Below are 22,873 nucleotides of genomic sequence, written 5' to 3' on the forward strand. Positions count from 1 at the left end.
CGTGCTTCTCCAAGCCTGATGCATTAGGGTACGGGAGCTTTCACCACAAAGACTTATTGGGTTTGAAATAAAATTTATTGGGTTTGCTGCTCTTAATTCAAGGGCCCCAGTTTACATATGCCATCAACTTAAGCCTTCACCATCCTGTCACTTATCAAGTCCATTATTAACTTATTAACTTAAGTTACTGCAATAATTCCTAGGACATTTCCTGTTTCTGTGGCTCCTGAAAACAGTTCCAGAGAGTCTGGGATTGTCACTTTACTGGGAGGCTGTGCAATAATATAATGAAGTGTGGGGATAGTGGGTTACCTGGCTGTAGCACCTGATTGTATAAGGTTTATTCCAGAAAGTCTTACTAATATATGCATGCTAGACACTCTCTTAGATGCCGAAGACAGGGAAAAAACGTTAATGGTATCCCAGGGATTTACAATCCTATTGCTTGTTACTTGACCACTTGGGCTCAGCTTGAGTGTGGACTCCTGGAGCAGTCACTCACAGAACTTCTCTAAGAAGTGGACGGTGCCATCCGATTTTGGGTACTGGGTGGAATTTGCGTCCCAGTACAACTATAGCAATTGGTTCTACGGTCATTTTACTATGGTAGTGGGGGAGGGGGGAGCAGAAAGTATTTGGATCAAGGACAGACGGTGACACTAAAGGCGATGTTAGTTGTTCCCATTCTGGAAACTTCATGAGAGTGAGTGAAGATAACCTTGAGCAGCTTTTGTATCATCCTTGAAGAGATGTTCCTAATGTGAATGATATGCCATTAATTTTATTTCTATGCATCTTTGTTTTGTTTTCCTTTCTCAGATACCAAACATTGACTTTGAGGGACTTTTTGGAAATATGCAGATGGTGATTAAGGTCTCAAAGCAATTATTGGCTGATCTGGAAATCAGCGATGCCGTAGGTATGAGCCCCTGCCATTGTTTCAGAAGCAGGTTTTTTTGTTTGTTTGTTTTTTTAACTTCATAGGTAGGAGGCAGGGGAAGAAGGGCCCAGCTGGTACTGAGTAGTTTTGCTAGAAAAATTAAGTGTTAGTTACTTAGTTCGAAGGTTATTTGGTCCCCTGCTTCTCCTTTTATATACCTTGAGGTGATAGAGGATGCTTGCAATAGAAGAAATTTTTGTTGTCACATGATATGATGTTTTTCAGACCAACAGTTGCAGCCTGTTAGTGGGTCATGAGATCAGTTTAGAACCCAGTAACACAGTGGGTTTATCTTACAGCTAAGGAACCAATCACACTTAGATAAACCCCAGTATTATAGCAGGCTGCTGGCAGATTCGTCCAACTTTGTGCAGGAAGAAGACATTGTTATTCTGGTCAGGAACAAACCTGCCGTCTGTCCAGGAAGGAGAATCTATCTCTATCTTCCAAGGCTTTCTGTTTATGTAAACATCCTTGGAAATCTAATCTGGGACAAGAGCTGTCCCAAGTCATGTAGAAATGCCGTAGAGAATTGATCTTCAAAAAGTTGCCTTTCTTGGGAATTCCCTGGCAGTCCAGTGGTTAGGACTCTGAGCTTCCACTTCAGAGCACATGGGTTCGATCGCTGGTCAGGGAACTAAGAATCCCGCAAGCCATGTGGCCAAAAAAAAAAAAAAGATGCCTTTCTTTATTTATAGTCTTATTAATAAAACAAAAACTACTGAATGGTCTCTAAAAAAAATTAGCACCCAATATATATTTTTCCACTAAAATAAAATAGAAAATATCAGAATGTACTGTAAATAACTATAGTTTTTTGAAACTTTTTTCCAATTCTTTGTATATGTGTACTGAGTCACGATTTTTTTTAAAATTAATTAATTAATTTTATTTTTGGCTGCATTGAGTCTTCATTGCTGCACACGGGCTTTCTCTAGTTGTGGTGAGCAGGGGCTACTCTTCGTTGTGGTGCGGAGGCTTCTCATTGTGGTGGCTTCTCTTGTTGTGGAGCACAGGCTCTAGGCTCGTGAGCTTCAGTAGTTGTGGCACGCAGGCTCAGCAGTTGTGGCTTGCGGGCTCTAGAGCGCAGGCTCTGTAGTTGTGGCACACAGGCTTAGTTGCTTCGCGACATGTGGGATCTTCCTGGACCAGGGCTTGAACCCGTGTCCCCTGCATTGGCAGGCAGATTCTCAAGCACTGTGCCACCAGGGAAGCCCTGAGTCATGATTTTAAATGTATTTATTCATGTGGGTCATTGTCAAAATGTTTGAAAAACAATTATTTCTTATAAACAAGGGAATTGTGTTAGTTATCTATTGCTGTGTAACAAACTATACTGAAATTTAGTGCCTTAAAACTAGAAACGTGTTAGGTCACTTTCCTGTGGTTCAGCAATCTGGCTTAGCTAGGTGATTCTGGCTCAGGATCTCTCATGAGGTTGGAGTCAAGCTGTTACCTGGGCTGCTGTCATCTGGGGCTCAATCAGTGATCCAGTTCCAAAAGCTCACTCAGCTCATCAAGCCTCAGTTCCTTGTCATGTGAGCCTCTTCACCATCTTCATGACCTCAGGACATGGCAGCTGGCTTTCCTCAAAGTGAGCGATCCAAGAGGAAGAGGAAGCTCAAGATGGGAGCCAGTGTCTTCTTTTTTTTTTTTTAATTTATTTTTATTTTTGGCTGCGTTGGGTCTTCATTGCTGTGCGTGGGCTTTCTCTAGTTGCGGCGAGTGGGGGCTACTCTTCAGTGGGGTGCTTCTCATTGCAGTGTCTTCTCTTGTTGCAGAGCATGGGCTCTAGGTGCATGGGCTTCAGTAGTTGTGGCACACAGGCTCAGTAGTTGTGGCTCATGGGCTCTAGAGCACAGGCTCAGTAGTTGTGGTGCACAGGCTTAGTTGCTCCCCAGCATATGGGATCTTCCTGGACCAGGGCTTCAACCCGTGTCCCCTGCATTGGCAGGCGGATCTTTAACCACTGCGCCACCAGGGGAGTCCCCCCACTGTCTTCTATAACCTGATCTCAGATACTATATACCATCACTTCTGCCATATTCTGTTGGTCATACAGACCAGCTCTGGTGCCTTGTGGGAGGGGACATCCTATCACTTTGCTGTATTATTGGAATCATAGTGACAAAATGCTACCACAGTTCTAGCCATTCCACTACACACATCGCAACATCTAGCAGAAGGAAAAATTGACCCTGTGTCGTTTAAGAGTAAGCAGTCTTTCCAGAGCCCCCTCACCAGAATTCTCTTTGTTTCTCATTGGCCAGAGCTGGGTCACATGCATATGCCTACACACATCACTAGAGAGGGGAGTAGGCTCATGATGTTGACTTAGGCTAGGTGGTATTGACCTGACTCTCCTGGGAGAGAAATGGACATAAGAACAGTCAGGGCTCTGCCCTCCTGCAGGAATGGCTGTGGGATGTTAGGTGATAGTGCAACTTTGTTAACATTTCTCCGGTGTTTATTGTACTCCACACACCCTTTCAAGGTATGTCAAGCTTTATCACACTTGTTGCCTACAATAACCCTATGAGGTTTAGCTGCTATTAATCTTATTTTACAGATTGGAAACTGAGACTTACAGCAGGAAGTAATTTGCTCAGGGTCACATGGCTAGTACTTGATGGGACTGACATTCAGACTCAGGTCTTTTCTGTCATCTCTGCATATGCTTTTAAATTCTGTACAGAACAGCTGCAAGAGAAACTGAAGCCTGGGGTCCTGCTCTCAGTTTAATTGGAGAGGTCAGAGGTCAGGGAGGTTGAGGAAGGAGAAGCACATTGATCAGAGGTAGCCATGGTGACCCCATTTTTATAGGGGTCACCCTATAAAGCATAAAAACCAATTTATAGGATTTCATAAGGCACTTGAAGTAAGTATGTATAGGTTATTAATTTGAATTATGAAAGAAATGAGAGAAACTGATTGGTATCTGAAAGGAATTAATTATTAATCAAACATTTTTTTCAATTTATTTTATTACCTGTGTATTATGACAACAATAAAAGAGGAAGTGAAAACAGAATATCCATAATCTCACCCCCATACAAATCAACTGGTTTTTTAATATTTATTTATTATTTTTTATTAGTTTCTGCTTTATAACAAAGTGAATCAGTTATACATATACATCTGTTCCCATATCCCTTCCCTCTTGCGTCTCCCTCCCTCCCACCCTCCCTATCCCACCCCTCCAGGCGGTTGCAAAGCACCGAGCTGATCTCCCTGTGCTATGCGGCTGCTTCCCACTAGCTATCTACCTTATGTTTGGTAGTGTATATATGTCCATGCCTCTCTCTCGCTTTGTCACAGCTTACCCTTCCCCCTTCCCATATCCTCAAGTCCATTCTCTAGTAGGTCTGTGTCTTTATTCCTGTCTTACCCCTAGGTTCTTCATGACATTTTTTTTTCTTAAATTCCGTATACATGTGTTAGCATACGGTATTTGTCTTTCTCTTTCTGACTTACTTCACTCTGTATGACAGACTCTAGGTCTATCCACCTCATTACAAATAGCTCAGTTTCGTTTCTTTTTATGGCTGAGTAATATTCCATTGTATATATGTGCCACATCTTCTTTATCCATTCATCCAATGAGGGACACTTAGGTTGTTTCCATCTCCGGGCTATTGTAAATAGAGCTGCAATGAACATATTGGTGCATGTCTCTTTTTGAATTATGGTTTTCTCAGGGCGTATGCCCAGTAGTGTGATTGCTGGGTCATATGGTAGTTCTATTTGTAGTTTTTTAAGGAACCTCCATACTGTTCTCCATAGTGGATGTACCAATTCACATTCCCACCAGCAGTGCAAGAGTGTTCCCTTTTCTCCACACCCTCTCCAGCATTTATTGTTTTTAGATTTTTTGATGATGGCCATTCTGACTGGTGTGAGATGATATCTCATTGTAGTTTTGATTTGCATTTCTCTAATGATTAATGATGTTGAGCATTCTTTCATGTGTTTGTTGGCAGTCTGTATATCTTCTTTGGAGAAATGTCTATTTCGGTCTTCTGCCCATTTTTGGATTGGCTTGTTTGTTTTTTTGCTATTGAGCTGCATGAGCTGCTTATAAATTTTGGAGATTAATCCTTTGTCAGTTGCTTCATTTGCAAATATTTTCTCCCATTCTGAGGGTTGTCTTTTGGTCTTGTTTATGGTTTCCTTTGCTGTGCAAAAGCTTTGAAGTTTCATTAGGTCCCATTTGTTTATTTTTGTTTTTATTTCCATTTCTCTAGGACGTGGGTCAAAAAGGATCTTGCTGTGATTTATGTCACAGAGTGTTCTGCCTATGTTTTCCTCTAAGAGTTAGATAGTGTCTGGCCTTACAATTAGGTCTTTAATCCATTTTGAGTTTATTTTTGTGTATGGTGTTAGGGAGTGATCTAATCTCATACTATTACATGTAGCTGTCCAGTTTTCCCAGCACCACTTATTGAAGAGGCTGTCCTTTCTCCACTGTACATTTCTGCCTCCTTTATCAAAGATAAGGTGACCATATGTGCATGGGTTTATCTCTGGGCTTTCTATCCTGTTCCATTGATCTATATTTCTGTGTTTGTGCCAGTACCACACTGTCTTGATTACTGTAGCCTTGTAGTATAGTCTGAAGTCAGGGAGCCTGATTCCCCCAGCTCCGTTTTTTGTTCTCAAGATTGCTTTGGCTATTTGGGGTCTTTTGTTTTTCCAAACAAATTTTGAAATTTTTTGTTCTAGTTCTGTGAAAAATGCCAGTGGTAGTTTGATAGGGATTGCATTTAATCTGTAGATTGCTTTGGGTAGTAGAGTCATTTTCACAGTATTGATTCTTCCAATCCAGGAACATGGTATATCTTCTCCATCTATTTGTATCATCTTTAATTTCTTTCATCAGTGTCTTGTAATTTTCTGCATACAGGTCTTTTGTCTCCTTAGGTAGGTTTATTCCTAGATATTTTATTCTTTTTGTTGCAATGGTAAATGGGAGTGTTTTCTTGATTTCACTTTCAGATTTTTCAACATTAGTGTACAGGAATGCCAGAGATTTCTGTGCATTAATTTTGTATCCTGCTACTTTACCAAATTCATTGATTAGCTCTAGTAGTTTTCTGGTCAACACCCCACATTCACCAATGAACAGATCATCCAAAATGAAAATAAATAAGGAAACACAAGCTTTAAATGATACATTAAACAAGGTGGATTTAATTGATATTTATATGACATTCCTTCCAAAAACAACAGAATACACATTTTTCTCAAGTGCTCATGGAATATTCTCCAGGATACATCATATCTTGGGTCACAAATCAAGCCTTAGTAAATTTAAGAAAATTGAAATTGTATCGAGTATCTTTTCTGACCACAATGCTATGAGACTAGATACCAATTACAGGAAAAGATCTTTAAAAAATACAAACACATGGAGGCTAAACAATACACTACTTAATAACGAAGTGATCACTGAAGAAATCAAAGAGGAACTAAAAAAATACCTAGAAACAAATGACAATGGAGACACGACAACCCAAAACCTATGGGATGCAGCGAAAGCAGTTCTAAGAGGGAAGTTTATAGCAATACAATCCCACCTTAAGAAACAGGAAACACCTGGAGTAAACAACCTGACCTTGCACCTAAAGCAATTAGAGAAAGAAGAACAAAAAACCCCCAAAGTTAGCAGAAGGAAAGAAATCATAAAGATCAGATCAGAAATAAATGAAAAAGAAATGAAGGAAACAATAGCAAAGATCAATAAAACTAAAAGCTGGTTCTTTGAGAAGATAAACAAAATTGATAAACCATTAGCCAGACTCATCAAGAAAAAAAGGGAGAAGACTCAAATCAATAGAATTAGAAATGAAAAAGGAGAAGTAACAACTGACACTGCAGAAATACAAAAGATCATGAGAGATTACTAGAAGCAACTCTATGCCAATAAAATGGACAACCTGGAAGAAATGGACAAATTCTTAGAAATGCACAATCTGTCAGCTGTTTATTTTTGTTTTTCCCTTCCCCTTCTTGTCTCAAGACAACCGAGGATTTAGGTAGCCGAGTGAGATGAGCTGAAGGCATGCGGAGGATGGGGGAGGAGAGGACCTAGGAACCGGCCGGCTCAGAGCTTTACTAGGAGGGACAGTGTGCAGTGACCGTGATATGCAATAGGTGAAGCCGAGGTTGGATGAGAGCACCAGCCTGGGGGCTCCAGTCTTGGTCCACCAGGAGGCCAAGCAGTGCATTCAGTGGGGAATTAATAAAGGACAAGGTTTTGAATGTCTGTTAAGGGAAGGTTCTGAGACGTCAGGGAAGGCAAATTAAAGCTTCGCTGAGCCACTAGCAAAGGGCAGATTGACATGAATTGCATAAGCAATGTTTTATTTTGCTTAAGTTTAATTTATTTTAATATATAATACATATATATATATATATATATGTGGGTTTTTTTGTTTTGTTTTTTTTCTGGTACACGGGCCTCTCACTGTTGTGGCCTCTCCCGTTGAGGAGCACAGGCTCCAGACGCGCAGGCCCAGTGGCCATGGCTCATGGGCCCAGCTGCTCCGTGGCATGTGGGATCCTCCTGGACTGGGGCACGAACCCATGTCCCCTGCATCGGCAGGCGGACTCTCAACCACTGCACCACCAGGGAAGCCCTGTGTATATTTTAAATGTAACTTATTTTTAATACATTCACATGGCACAAAATTTGAAAGGTACCAAGAACTGCTTAATGAAAACTCTTCTATCTGTCCCCTGCCACCCAGCTCTTCTCAACCAGAAGCAACTAATGTTACCAGTTTTCTTATATCTCCTTCCAGAGATAGTTTATCATAACAGCAATTACATAGGTACTTCTCTACCCTGGTCCCCCATCCCCATTTAAAAAATTTATATAAACAGTAGCATACTATTGAAACTGTTCTGCACTACGCCTTAACTCCCCTTTTAATAAAAGTATGCCTTCCAAGCAGTTTTTATGACCCAGGAATAAAAATGGAAAAGTATACAGTGAGGGGATAACTTGGTAAAAATCCAGGGTAATCCAGGATGCTGGAAAAAGCATCATTGAATTAACTTATAGGCCTGATTGGAGAAGGATTCTAATTACAGCCAGGACAGGGTCCACAGGGAAGGAGAGAATGGTAGGTGTTCAGGGCTTGGATGATTTAGAAGACGAGGAGGTTGAGATGAAGAAGAAGTACCAGGAGACTCTGGATATGTAGTAATATCTAAGGAACTGGCTTTTTTTTATTATTTTAAACATGTCCCACAGAAAGAAATACATTTTACCTAATGACCAGGATACATGTTTGTGTGTGTGTGTCTGTGCTTACTTTTACTATGTTCAATGTTTTCTGTTATTTTCTTTTCTATTCCATTTCATTTCCTCAAAAATGTGCTGATCATACCCATAAAGTAGATTCCATGACCCATTCATGGGTTTTGACCCAAATTTGAAAGACACTGTAAATTAAGTTGTAGCTTTGTTAGTTTGTAGTTGATGTAGAAGAGTCACCATCAAGGAGGGTAAAACCCATGAATGGAGGAGGTGCAGAGTAACCGGTGTGAGAGTGAGGGTTCTAGGAGTGCTGGTGGGGAATGGATACGAAGGGGAGAAGACAGGCAAATACCGGATGGTGAAACTGGATAAAGACATTGGTGGCTCAGGGATTCCAAAGTGGCCCTGAGGGTCAAAAGGAAGCAGCCCCACTCTTAACTCCTGTGCTTGTTGAGTCACAGGATTAGACAAAGAAAGGCTGCCAGTTGGACAGCAGTGCGAGTGTGGTTTGTGTGGACACAGTCAAGGCTCTCTTTTGGAAGGAGCTATAATTAAGGAAATACATTTCATTTAAATAGAAGGTGCTCTGCACGAGAATAGGGAATTCCATAGGACACAACGTGGAGGGAACAGAGGTGACCTTGTAGAGAAAGGGATGGGGTTCCCTGAGGGAAGGGGTGTATGCCCAGAGCAGCTGGGAGAAATAGTTATAGGGGATGCAGTAAGTAGGGTCATATTTTGAGGGAGGAGCTCAAGGATGAGAGGACGTTGTCTTTTGGGGAGCAGCGCAGGCTGAAGAAGGAAGGACCAAGTACACAGAGGGAAGAGGGGCAAGAGGAAGAGCAGTTTTAACAATTCAGGGAATCGGCACATTCAGGCAGCTGATCTAAATGAAATTGCTCTGGGGAAGTTTGCTTAGGAATTATTCCTATGCCCAAATGGTGTAGACCAGGGGTCCATGAGTAGATTTCAAGTAGTCCACCAACTTATATAGAAGTTTCTTAATTTATAACAGAAATTTAGCATTGATTTAAAGTATGACTGTAGGGAACAGTGACTTTGTCACCAACTGAAGTCACATGCTCATATCACATTAAGTTGTTGCAGTATCTCGAAATTCCAGCAATGTCCAGAAACAACACATGTTATACCAGTTTCTTGTGTCACTCATCATACTTTGAAATTATGGTGATTATTAGATTCATTGCTATGTTCTGCTATTCAGTGCTTTATAAAGAAATACACATATTATTATATCATAGATTCAGGGGGGTTTATATTTATATAATATATTATTAATATATTTATATATTAATTTATATCATAAATTAATATATTTATATATTAATTTATATCATAAATTAATATATTTATTAATATGATAAACTTCATAGTCCTGTGTATTTACGTGCAAAGAAACGGTTGGAAGCTGCTGCTGTAGAAGGATCTCTTCACCCCTGTGGAGATTTGGGGCTTAGAGAGCTGAGGGGTCTTTACAGGTTCTGATCACATGCCTATATGGAGAGTACTTGCAAATGCCTTACTCTGCCTGACGGAAAAGGGACTGGACTCTGTTTCAGGGACCAGCTGTGTGTGTGTGCACGCACGTGTGCATGTGTATGCGTTCTGAAAAATAAGTACACGGATGAGAGAGTGCTCTTAAATTTTGCTTTAAATAAGTAGAATTTTAAGCTGTTACATGGAAATATCATATTAATTTGAATGATAGTCTTATTCTCATTTCTTGTGATAGGATTATCTGGTATTAAAGTTTGGTTATATACCTTCCATTTAGAATGCTGAGAAGAAAGTTACTAAAAAACACTGTATGTTTGTGTATATTCCAAAGGACCAGTGTTTCTTGATCACCGAGATGAGCTTGAAGGAACATACAAGGTTTATTGCCAGAATCATGATGAGGCCATCTCATTGCTGGAAATATATGAGAAGGATGAGAAGATCCAGAAGCATCTTCAGGACTCCTTGGCAGATCTTAAGTAGGAGTTTTGAGCACTTCATTCCATCATAGCTCTTTAGTTCTGCCTTTTGGAAGTCACTCCCATGTCTATGTCTAGACTTCTTATGACATCTATGGATCTATCATATTTTAAACATAAGTGATACATTATCATAGGTCCTGTTATGTAACTTGCCTTTTCCCATTCTATATCATGGAAATCTTAAGTAGCTTCCTGCCTGTAGTTTTATCCATTAAAATCACTTTTATCTATACACACAAAGTATTAAGTTAGTATTTTCAGGTAAGAAGCTGCCAGGAAGATAGTTTGGTCCAAATGAGAGAAAAGGTAAGAAGATAAAGTCAGTTATTCTTGACCATCAGGTGAGAGTCTCCTGTCTTAGGGAGGCAGGCTATAAGGATATAATATATGTCTAAGTAGGTCAAAGTGAAGTTAAGGGCTTATTGACTTTTTTTTAATAGACTAGATATGCCACCATAGACATTCACAATTCCCCTTCTATCCCATGTGGTTTTTGTCTGCCCAGCTAATAGGCATTAGTTGGACTAATATGTTCTGAGAGGAATGTGAAAATCAGCATCAGTATTTTCTTTAATCCGCTGTTTCTTCTTTTCATGCTCACTGCCCTGTAGGAGCCTGTACAATGAATGGTAAGTTCTTGCCACTTGATGCAGAAGCTCATTTCATTATTTTCTTCCTTTATAGACAGAAACCTAGAAGTAGACCTGCCTTGCTGTATTTTCCTCCATAGCACTTACCACCAAATGACACTTCATATAATGTTTGTTTGATTATTGTCTGCCTCTTTCCACCAGGGCAGGGACTTTTTTGGGTCACTACTAAATCCGCAGCACCTAGAACACTGCCTGGTGTTTATTAGGTGCCCAGTAAATGTGAATGAATGAAGTTGGGAAGTAGGGTGAAAGAACGGAGCTATATTAGGAATAACAGATACTACCTGTAGGCCCTGTGTTACTGACAGTTGACTGAAGTCTCTGTTTTTCCTTCTCTTGAAGGGGATGCACAAATTATATTAACCTGGGCTCCTTCCTCATCAAACCAGTGCAGAGAGTAATGCGCTACCCACTGCTGCTGATGGAGTTGCTGAATTCCACCCCTGAATCCCACCCAGATAAAGTGCCTTTAACCAATGCAGTCCTTGCAGTCAAGGAAATCAACGTTAACATTAATGAATATAAACGTCGAAAGGACCTGGGTAAGAAAAGCATACTTGCTGAAAAGGAGGTATACCCTTGAGAATGTTCTCCTTCTCAAAAGAATTAATTACTTCACCAGAGGTGGACAAGCAGATGGTAGGTAATAGAGCTGTGATGAAGAAATGGTAATAGAATTTGGGGAAAATGAGATAATGAAAGAAAAAAAGCAGTGATAATAATAAAAGCACAACCATGCATGTTGGAAATAAGGCACCTGTGATAAAGCTTATAGCAATGAGTCTTTCCTAAGAGATATAAAGACCTGTTAGAGAATGGCTGATCAGGAGAGTTCCTTCAAGCATGAGTGATTGCCTTCTCAACTCATTGAAGGCAGTCCTTTTCAGTCCATGCTTATATGTGTTTGCTCCGCACGTCTGGTTGGATATTTTAGTGTTTCCACTTAAGCTAGAACTTTTTAGTGTTCTTTCAGAAGACCCGGGTTTGCCCACCTCCCTGGTCCCATCAGTCCTGCCTCTGGTCTGTGCCCCTCCCCTCCCCCACAGAACTGTGCAGTCAGTTGCCAAACACCCTCTCTTTCTTTATAATATAGAACAAACTGAACCATTTCTTTTGTCTCATCAAATCTCTTGTCGAGGCTTTCATTTTGAACACTCAATGAGTATAGCATGGTGACCGTGCTAAACTGATTTATTATTCATATCCTCAAAGAATCTATAATATAACCTCTTTGCCTTTCTCTCCACTATTCTCCATATTTATCTAAAATCATTTTCCCCTTCTGCTTCAGCCACGACACCCGTGTTTAATGTTGACTGTGGATGTTAAAGCTCTCTGGCCATCTGGCCCTTTGTCTTGGTTCATATCTCCTCATGTAGTGTCATCTTCATCTCCTACAACAGTAAAGTGTGCCTTTTTGCTACCACCCAGCCTTCCCTTGCTACCCTTTTACTCTTATTTCCAGGCTTTTCTGCAGACTGTGCCTGATGCATGACACATAGATTAATCAAAAACTCCTGCGTAGCATTTCACTATATGAGACGATTGTATATAAATATCTCATTTGTATATGAGACCATTTAAGGTGGTCTTATAAGTCAGGTACTGTTACTTTCTACATCTTATTGGAAAGGAAAATGGGGCTCAGAGAAGTTAAGTGGCTTATTTAAGGCCACACCTTTTTTTTTTTGTGGCCATACCACATGGTTTGCAGGACCTTAGTTCCCTGACCAGGGATTGAACCCAGGCCCTGGCAGTGCAAGTGCAGAGTCCTAACCACTGTACCACCAGGGAATTCCCTAAGGCCACACCTTGGTGAAATGACAGACCCAGGCACTGAACTCAGAGGTTTCCTTGACTCCAAATCTTAGGCTCTGTTCCTTACACCTCTGCGACCTTCTTTCCTTGTCTCTAACCTTCTCCAGTCTGCGCACAGCCTCTGCTGTTCTCCAGGTATCTGATTTGTCCATAAATGGTGATTTGGATTAATGTTTTGTGAACTCAGTTATAAGCTCATTGAAAACAAGCACTAGCTCTAGTTTGGGTTGTTAGTCTCATTTGTAGTCTGTCCATGCTCAGAAGAGGGCTTTCTTCACTCACCAATTTGACTCACTCCCCAGTCCTCAAGTACCGAAAGGGTGACGAAGATAGCCTCATGGAGAAAATTTCCAAACTGAACATCCACTCCATCATCAAGAAATCCAACCGGGTTAGCAGTCACCTGAAGCACCTCACTGGCTTTGCCCCACAGGTGAGGTTCCTGTGCTTGAAGGTTCAGCCTGTCTTTGGCTGCTTTTCAGGGCTCCACGGGGCAGCCTGCATGGTGTGAATTGGCAAGATTCCCCTCTTAGTACCTCCCCTGGTGTTTGCTAGCTGGTGGATACAGGACCCTGCAGCTACTGTTTATTTAAATCCATCCACCCAACCCTCCATCCAAGCCTTGGTGAGCTGCTTACAGTGTGTATAAAGGCAAATCAGGAGGCCAAATCGGTCACTGTGTAATAGTTATCATGGTTTTAGACACCCATAAGGAGCTTATAATCTATTTGGGGAGACAAAATTAAAATTGTAGACATGTTAAGCTAGAAGGGATTTAAGAGATCACCTTGTTCAACACCATATGTCACACATGAGGAAATGTAAAGTCTAAGGTTTGGGTGATTTGTAAAACAGTTATCAACAGAGTAGATCCAGTCTCCAGACTTCATGCACTGAACGATGTGTATGTGATACAGTCAGTGGAAAATACCAGATAAAGAATCAGTTGCTAAGCTTTGTAGTTTGTTCTCTACATGCTATGGTACTTAAGAAAACTGGAGCTCCGTGAGTGTGCTTTATGTTGGCAAGAGATTTAATCTGAGTCTTAAAGGAGAGGGGCAGGTTTGGCATAGGGAGAGAGGGGGGCAGACGAGGCAAGGCAACAATACTGGTGAAGCAAACAGCCTGACCAGCAAAGGGTTTCCATCAGGAACAGAGGGGGTCAGTTAGAGCCGAGAGGGCCTGTGTGTACTTAGGAGCTCTGTCAAATCCAATTCAGTATGATTCAGGGAAACATCAAAGGCTTAAAATTTAAACAAAAGATGCTTTTAAGAAAGATGCTTTTGCCAATAACATCTATTGAGGGAGAGTCCCAATTTGCTAACAGCACTTTTTTATTTTGAACAGATTAAAGATGAAGTATTTGAAGAAACAGAGAAAAACTTCCGAATGCAAGAAAGATTGATCAAATCTTTTATCCGAGACCTGTCTCTCTACCTCCAGCATATCCGGGTGAGTAAAGACATCACTCTCATTAAAATCACATACAGTGGGGAATTCCCTGGTGGTCCAGTGGTTAGGACTCAGCGCTTTCACTGCCATGGGCCCGGGTTCAATCCCTGGTCAGGGAACTAAGATCCCAAAAGAAAAAAAAAAAAGGAATCACATACGGTGTAATTCCATCCGCTCTCCTGTTCATCCAGCATATTGCTTAATGAATGTGGAATAACCTGGACTCAAATGACCAGTATGCCATGACAAACTTTTTATAGGGATTCTTACGGATATAAATACTGAACGAATATCCTCCTGTTTATGTATGTATGTATGTATGTATGTATTTATTTATTTGTTTGTTTGGTTGGTTGGTTGCCGCAGGTGAGCAAGTTTTGGCTCGTCAGCTCCTTAGTTGCGGCACGTGGGCTCCTTAGTTGTGGCATGCAAACTCTTAGTTGCGGCATGAGTGTGGGATCTAGTTCCCTGACCAGGGATCAATCCTGGGCCCCCTGCATTGGGAGCGTGGAGTCTTAACCACTGTGCCACCAGGGAAAGCCCTCTTACAGGTTATTTAGAAGTTAAACAACGTCAGAAGATCAGCACTGTTGTATTCATAGTAAAGGGACCTAGCTCTTTCCTCCCTCTCTTTCGATCTTCATCACCCTGTCTCCTGTACCCAGTTATAGAAGAAGCACTTGTGACAGTTCATTTTGTCAAAATCATTTTGAAGATCAAATAGTAAGAGAATGGTTCCTGTGGGGTGTGCTTCCTAATAATAATATTTATTTACAACTGTACATAGGCCTCTAAGGTTGTTAGAGCCACGAATAGGTCTAGAGAGTTGGAAGAACTTGGGAGATCAGGCGGGCCCTGGTCTTCCTTCCCTCAGGCAGTGCTTCCTTCATGAAATCAGAGCCAGGACTAGAATCCTTTCTCTTAATACCTGTAATTTCTCTGTTGATTTAATAGAGTAGTGTTTATATAAGTACACCATATATCCCTGTCCCTCACACAGGAAAGTCTCATCCCATGAAACAAATAATTTCCTATAAAAGAGATCCTTTGCTTTTAAAAAATCATTATTGTAATTATTATTATAATTTTTTAACTAAGTAAAATGGTACAAAATTCAAAAACTACCAAAGGGATAAGTATAAAGTAAAAATAACTCCTCCCCCTCTCCTGTCTCCTAGTCATCTATAGAGGCAGACACATCTGTCAGATTCTTCTGTCAGAGATACGTGTGTGAGGGGGAGAGAGAGAGAGAGAGAGACACATGCACTGTTGAGCATCTTGGGTTTTGCATTTTGGAAATCGTTCCATATTTGCACACACAGAGCTGCCTTGTTCTTTTTTACAACTGCATAGTATTTAATTGTCATGGACATGCCATAATAAATTTAACTAGTCCCCATCGATGGATGTTTAAGTTGTTGCAAAAAATTAGAAACATTGGCACGAGAAATACCCTTGCGCGTAGATCATTTTTCTGATCTATGTGAGCATATCTGAAGGCCAGAGTACTAGATTTTCTGAGCCAAATCATACAGCAATGCAAATTTCATAGATATCATACCAGTGAAAACTCCCCACCAGCAATGTATGAAACAGTTTCCCCATCCCTTGCTAACATACAGTGTTATCAAAATCAAAATGTCTTATCTTTGCCAGCAAGAAAGGTAAAAATCGCTATTTTAATATAGTTTGAATTTACATTTCTTATATTATGAATGAAGTTGAGGATATTTTCATATGTTTAAATCATTATATTTCTTTTTCTGTGATTTGTCTATATTTGGGGGCACTTATTTATTGATTTATTGTTCTTTTTCTTATTGACTGGTCGTACCTTTGTATATGTTGGAGAAAAGAGCCCTTCTTCTGAGATGCTGGCTTACAAATACCCCCTACCCTAGTTTGTTGACTTTTGAATTTGCTTAAAAGGTTTTCTCTGTGTAGAAGAGTTTTATTTTTGTGTAGTCTAACTAAACTTTTATGGTTTCTTAGTTCTGTGTCATACTTTAAAAGGTCTTTCCCATTCCAAGATAATTTTAAAAAGATGTCCTATGTTCCAGTACTTTTATCATTTTATTTTTTTATATTAAAGTCATCAATCTAGCTGGAATTTACATTAGTATATAAGGTTTGAGGTAGGAATCCAACTTTTTAGTTTTTAATCTAGTTATCTTTCATTATCATTTATTGAGTAATACCCACTGATTTGAAGTGCTTCCGACACTTCTTTTAAATAGCAAACTCTCTCCCTTCATGTTTTGAAAATGTGATCAAGTAAAAATGAGGGCTTATAAGACTTTCCAGGAACACATTGGTTTAAAGTGAGAGATTTGACCAAGTATGGTTCCCTTGCCTTAGGACTTTACCCTACAATTCCTCTAATTTTGATATCTCCCTATTGGCTATTTTCTCCCCATGTTATCTAAATGTGTAGCAAGTATACACCTGAGCACCCAACTCTTAAAAAGACTTGTCTCCCTAGCAATGGGTGACAGCCCTTGGACGGGCAGGTCAGTTTGGTTCTGACTGCTAACTGCTATCTAGGATGAATGATAGAGGCTAGAAGTTCTGTCTGGTCTTACCTGTGTTTGTAACTGGCTGCAGGAATCAGCATGTGTGAAGGTGGTGGCTGCCGTGAGCATGTGGGATGTGTGCATGGAGAAGGGACACAGAGACTTGGAACAGTTCGAGAAGGTGCATCGCTACATCAGTGACCAGCTCTTCACAAATTTTGTAAGTGACTCTTCAGCCCACTTTTTTCAGGCTGGGCCTCTTCCCAGGGTTCTCTCTAACATCCAGCTCATGGAAAAGTTAATTCCATAGAGACACGCTTCCATGGACCAGGAATCCTAGTGTCCTTTAGCTAAGTTCATATCAGAATTTTATATTCAGAACCTGACTTCCAATCAGCTGAAAGGACAGATAGGACCTGCATGTATGCAAATAGATTTTTTTATAGCTTGTGATCAGCCCAGTTTCAGGGGATAAAGGAAAACCAGGAAATTTAATCTGGTATCACTACTGATAACTGATCAAAAGAAAACAACTAAAGAACTAATAACTTAAAATGGAATATTTATGCATAGTTAAGAGATTAACAAATAGATTTTTGAAATGGCACAAACTATTTTGTAAAGAATACTAAATGCCAAATTGCTTGGGAAATTCTAAATATATATTCTATATATATCTCCTGAGTAGAAATGGGTGGGCTTTGATAGTTTCTTGGAGACCTCTGGATGCTTGAAGCATCTTTAGAAAACATTGGGGGAACTTGGGGGAACGTACAGTTATTCTAACAGTAGCATCTTATTAAAAGTAATTTACTAAGCACCTACTTATGTTCTTTTGTGTCAATATTGTGCCCTTTGTGTCTATCCCTCTAGAAAGAATTAGACAAAAACTTTTGAAAAGTGAAAACAGATTATTACTAAGTAGTTATGAGTAGAAGAGGTATGATGGGTGTGTGAAAGTTTCTCTACCCCAGATTTATGTAACAACTAAATCTTTTTTTAACTTATTTCTTATTGATGTATAGTTAAATTACAATGTTATGTTAATTACTTCTGTACAGCAGAGTGACTCAGTTACACATATATATGCATTCTTTTTTATATTCTTTTCCATTATGTTTTTTTTTTTTACACCAAAGAAAAATTTATTAAAGTATAGATTACTGGTTATTTAAAAATGCATGAGAAAAGACAAACGTACAAAGGCATTATCATACAACTGATTTCTAAACTCAATACTTTTGAAATACAAAACAATGATCATTACCTCCAAAAGTCAATTTGAAACAAATTGATTTTTAAGTTGGCATTATAATTCTTTTTTTTTTTTTTTTTTTAGTTTCTGCTTTATAACAAAGTGAATCAGTCATACATATACATCTGTTCCCACATCCCTTCCCTCTTGCGTCTCCCTCCCTCCCACCCTCCCTATCCCACCCCTCCAGGCGGTCACAAAGCACCGAGCTGATCTCCCTGTGCTATGCGGCTGCTTCCCACTATCTATCTACCTTACGTTTGGTACTGTATATATGTCCATGCCTCTCTCTCGCTTTGTCACAGCTTACCCTTCCCCCTCCCCATATCCTCAAGTCCATTCTCAAGTAGGTCTGTGTCTTTATTCCTGTTTTACCCCTAGGTTCTTCTTGACATTTTTTTTCTTAAATTCCATATATATGTGTTAGCATACGGTATTTGTCTTTCTCTTTCTGACTTACTTCACTCTGTATGACAGACTCTAGGTCTATCCACCTCATTACAAATAGCTCAGTTTCGTTTCTTTTTATGGCTGAGTAATATTCCATTGTATATATGTGCCACATCTTCTTTATCCATTCATCCGATGATGGACACTTAGGTTGTTTCCATCTCCAGGCTATTGTGAATAGCATTATAATTCTTTTCACTCAATTTTGCTTACAAATGTTCTAGGTTTTTCAGTTTCGTCACATATCAGAACTTTTTTTGACATGTTTACTTCTCAAAGTAGAATATAGTTATTTCTTGCAATTAATGTCAGCAACTATAGAAAGCTTCTTTTAAGTCACAAGGATTCAGTATGGTTGCTGCTTTGGAAATAGTTACCATTCTGAGTTATCTATACTAAGACTCGTGTATCGACAGGCAAAATATTAATGGGCAAAGTATGGAGATTGAGAGCAGGAGGACTAAGAAAAGATATCTTTTGCTGCAGACCTGCTAAAAAAAGACTCCATTATTTACTCGGATAGTATTGCTAGAGAAGCAGTTTCTGCCAGATCACAGGTTGGCTATGTAGTTGTCCATTTTAAATTTCCATTGCTAAAGAATGGCAGACTTCAACAATCAGATTGCTCAACCAAATAAGCAGAACTTTAAGTTACCATATACTTTAATTACAAGAAATAAATTATTTTCTTAATTGGTTTAGCAGCCTTGTATCTGGAAAGGCAGAAAACCTACTTTGTTCCAAAATTAGAAGGCTGACTCAGAGGCTGCTTCTAAGATGCCTAACTATCTTCTATCATCAATTAGTCATGAAGGTGGACCTTCATGAACTCAGTAACTTAATAAATGTAAAAATCAACACAATGTTGAGCCTGCAAAACCAAAAAGTACATTCATAAGGTAGGAATTGGTTTGTATAAAACAAGAGGGTATATATCCTCTTATATAACACAAGAGGAATATGCATGGTAATAAAAACAATCTATAATAAACTTGTAAAGAAATGATTCTGGTTTACATGTAACTCTGCTTAAATTGACCATGGCTGAATGATTAAACATTTTCTTCTCCTAACATAATGCCCATTCATTATAAGCTAAGCTGGACTTAGTTTCTTATAAATCTCTTATTTCCTTGGATTTATCTACTACACCCTTACTTTATAGCCATTTAACTTATAAGCTGGGCCTGCCCAGCCTGCCTCTAAAGCCCCTCTTCAGAAGGATACCAGATGCATTAAACAGAGGCATCTTCTCGTAAGAATCTGCACTTCAAAACAGCATATGAAGAACCAGCAATTGGCTCTCCAGTGTAGCTACCTCTCATGTCACATTATCACAGAAACAGTGCAGTTTACTAACCACTCCTTCCTTACAGAAAACTCAGTAGCTGTAAAAATTTCTGTTCATTTCAGAACACATTTCAATACTTACTAATTCCAAAGATCCGAACACCATGTAGCTGTGGCATTTTGGGAATTAGCACACTCAGGAGAGAAGCTGTGTTTATGATGAAGTGAGTTGGATCCTACTTCGTATAGAAACTTGCCAGAAAATATAGAATTATTGGAGAAATTGTGAAAAACTTCCTTGAAGATGTAAACTGTACTCCATAGTCCCGTTGTTCCCAATGAGTTAGGAGCCTCGCTTTACCCTGGTCAGGAGTTTCAAATGGTGTTCCTTTTACTGCATGCAGAAATACATACATGCCCAGATTATGTATAACATTTGTTAAGGTCCAAGCAACAGGAACACTGAAGAAGGGAATACTGAGTAAAACAATATGAAGCAAGCCAACTCCCAATGCCTATGTCAGCCACATACCCTGGCTGTTCATTACACGGGTATTTGGGTTCACCTCACTGTGGGCAGCTCCAACATTCATGTTTGCGCTGCCGCCCCACTCCCGGCGGCTGGCTGGCTGGCTCGGAGCAGTATCAGCTCCGCGGCAGCTGCAGGGCTGACGGCGGCATCTCCTCCATTATGGTTTATTGCAGGATATTGAATATAGTTCCCTGTGCTACACAGCGGGACCTTATTGTTTGTCCATTCTCTATATACCAGTTTGCATCTGCTAATCCCCAACTCCTAATCCAACCCTCTCCCACCTCCTTCCCCCTTGGCAGCCACCAGTGTATTCTCTATGTCCCTGATTCTGTTTCTGTTTCATAGGTAGGTTCATTTGTGTCATATTTTATTTATTTATCTATCTATCTATCTATCTATTTATTTATTTATTTTTGGCTGCATTGGGTCTTTGTTGCTGCACGCGTACTTTCTGTAGTTGCAGTGAGTGGGGGCTACCCTTTGTTGCAGTGCATGGGCTTCTCATTGGGTGGCTTCTCTTGTTTTGGAGCACAGACTCTAGGTGCATGGGCTTCAGTAGTTGTGGCATGCAGGCTTAGTTGCTTTGCGGCATGTGGGATCTTCCCAGACCAGAGCTCGAACCCGTGTCCCCTGCATTGGCAGGCAGATTGTTAACGACTACACCACCAGAGAAGTCCTGTGTCATATTTTAGATTCCACATATAAGTGGTATCATGTGTTACTTGCTTTGTCTTTCTGGCTTAGTATGATAATCTCTGGTTGCATCCATGTTGTTACAGATGGCATTATTTCATTCCTTTTTATGGCTGAGTAGTATTCCATTGTATATATGTACCACATCTTCTTTATCAATTCATCTGTAAACAGACATTTAGGTTGTTTCCATGTCTTGGCTATGGTGAATAGTGCTGCTGTGAACATAGAGGTGCATGTATCTTTTTGAATTATGGTTTTGTTTGGGTATATTCCCAGGAGTGGGATTGTTGGGGCATATGGTAATTCTATTTTTAACAACTAAATATTAAGTTAAATTCAAGTTATATATAGACACATACACATAAGTGATACCAGACAGATGGTCACAAATGGGTTGTAATGCAAGCATCATGTTCATGTATGTAGTTTAGCATTTTTTATCAACTGTACAGCTATTTTGCACACTCTTTGGCGTGAGCAAATTGTTGGGTGAAGAGTTATAAGCTGAGAAGCTTTGTGGAATATGTACGTACATCTGGTGTCGGATAAGCAGAACACTGTTGGATCTGCATGGGTTTAGCTCGTGCACTAGGAGCAAAGCAGGTGGTACAGGACATAACAAAATCCACCTGAAGAGAGTTTTGAGAATAGCAAATTCGGGACACTGAACACCGTGCCTTTCTCATCCCCACAGAAGGAGAGGACAGAGCGGCTGGTCATCTCTCCCCTGAATCAGTTACTGAACATGTTCACGGGGCCCCACAAGCTGGTGCAGAAACGCTTTGACAAGCTTCTGGACTTCTATAACTGTACAGAACGGGCAGAGAAGCTGAAGGACAAGAAGACCTTGGAGGAGCTGCAGTCGGCCCGGAACAACTACGAGGCCCTGAACGCCCAGCTGCTGGACGAGCTGCCCAAGTTCCATCAGTACGCGCAGGGCCTCTTCAGCAACTGTGTGCATGGCTACGCCGAGGCCCACTGTGACTTCGTGCGCCAGGCGCTGGAGCAGCTGAAGCCGTTGCTCTCGGTGAGGCCTGCCCTCCCCATGGAGAGGTAGACTCCCAACTTCTGGAGTTTTTCTGGGAACACACAGCCAGGTTGTCAGAGACATTATTAAACTAGGTAGATTAAGTATGTCACTAGGTCAGGCCTGTCGGGAATCAGAATTCTTGATCCCTTGATGGAGCCGGGGAACCCGTGGCCTTTAAATGGCTTTCTTTCCACCCTGAGAGATCCCGGAGGAGCCAGCCAGCTCGGGCTGCGGACACTGGGCTGCGGTGTTGGTGGCTTACACTTGAGGAGTTTTAAGGAGACTGTGCCAGTCCTGGGATCGTTCACTTGTGTTCTCTTCTTTCCTCTGTCTCTGCTCTCCCTGTGCATGGACTCCAGTTACTCAAAGTCACCGGCAGGGAAGGGAACCTGATTGCCGTCTTCCATGAGGAGCACAGCAGGGTCCTGCAGCAACTCCAGGTTTTCACCTTCTTCCCAGAGTCTCTTCCTGCCACCAAGAGGTCATTTGAGAGGAAAACTATGGACCGCCAGTCCACCCGAAAGCCACTCCTGGGCCTGGTGAGTGGAACTGGAGAGGCTCATATGGCCTGGTGGTTAAGGTGTGAACTCCTGAGTGAGACCGCCTGGGTTCAGATCCCAGTACTGACAGTGACTCACTCTGTGTCCTTGAGCAAGTGCTTCATTGGTTTCCTCATGTCTAAAACACAGATAATACTTATACCTACATCATAGAGTTGTTTTGAGATTCAAATGAGTTAAAATATGTAAAACACTTGGACGTTGCCTGGCACTATCATTAGTTAGTGTTATTCAAGTAAGCTATCATCATCATCATTATTATTATTAATATTGATGGACTCAGCTCTGTCTCTACAGATGAGCAATTTAATAGGAGTTTAAATATTTTATAATAATTGGAGAATAAAGGTTATTGAGTTCAAATCTCTCATGCTCTCATTCATTCCTTCACTCGCTATCACTAGGCACCACTAGTGT

At 40.5% G+C, this 22,873-nt stretch overlaps 1 protein-coding gene and 1 pseudogene across 6 annotated transcripts in view; one reads left to right on the top strand and one right to left on the bottom strand.

Annotated features, from left to right (window-relative positions):
• Positions 1-22,873, top strand: part of DNMBP (dynamin binding protein) — a 145,182-nt gene that overhangs the window by 85,101 nt on the left and 37,208 nt on the right. For 4 of the 5 annotated variants that reach the window (XM_081247535.1, XM_081247532.1, XM_081247533.1 and 1 more), the window contains 9 exons: positions 820-919; positions 10,054-10,201; positions 10,816-10,833; positions 11,200-11,399; positions 12,978-13,108; positions 14,023-14,127; positions 16,732-16,860; positions 21,561-21,893; positions 22,256-22,435. In XM_081247535.1, coding sequence (XP_081103661.1) covers positions 820-919; positions 10,054-10,201; positions 10,816-10,833; positions 11,200-11,399; positions 12,978-13,108; positions 14,023-14,127; positions 16,732-16,860; positions 21,561-21,893; positions 22,256-22,435 — 1,344 coding nt within the window. The remainder of the gene's footprint in view (positions 1-819; positions 920-10,053; positions 10,202-10,815; positions 10,834-11,199; positions 11,400-12,977; positions 13,109-14,022; positions 14,128-16,731; positions 16,861-21,560; positions 21,894-22,255; positions 22,436-22,873) is intronic. The other variant, XM_081247534.1, reaches the window with a different exon arrangement.
• On the bottom strand, positions 19,432-20,311 carry LOC308618313 (ORM1-like protein 1; annotated as a pseudogene). The gene has a single exon. The product of its transcript is annotated as an ORM1-like protein 1 (transcript).

Source organism: Mesoplodon bidens (genome assembly GCF_964165515.1).
Source record: "Mesoplodon bidens genome assembly, chromosome: 1".
NCBI classification, from domain to species: domain Eukaryota; kingdom Metazoa; phylum Chordata; class Mammalia; order Artiodactyla; family Ziphiidae; genus Mesoplodon; species Mesoplodon bidens.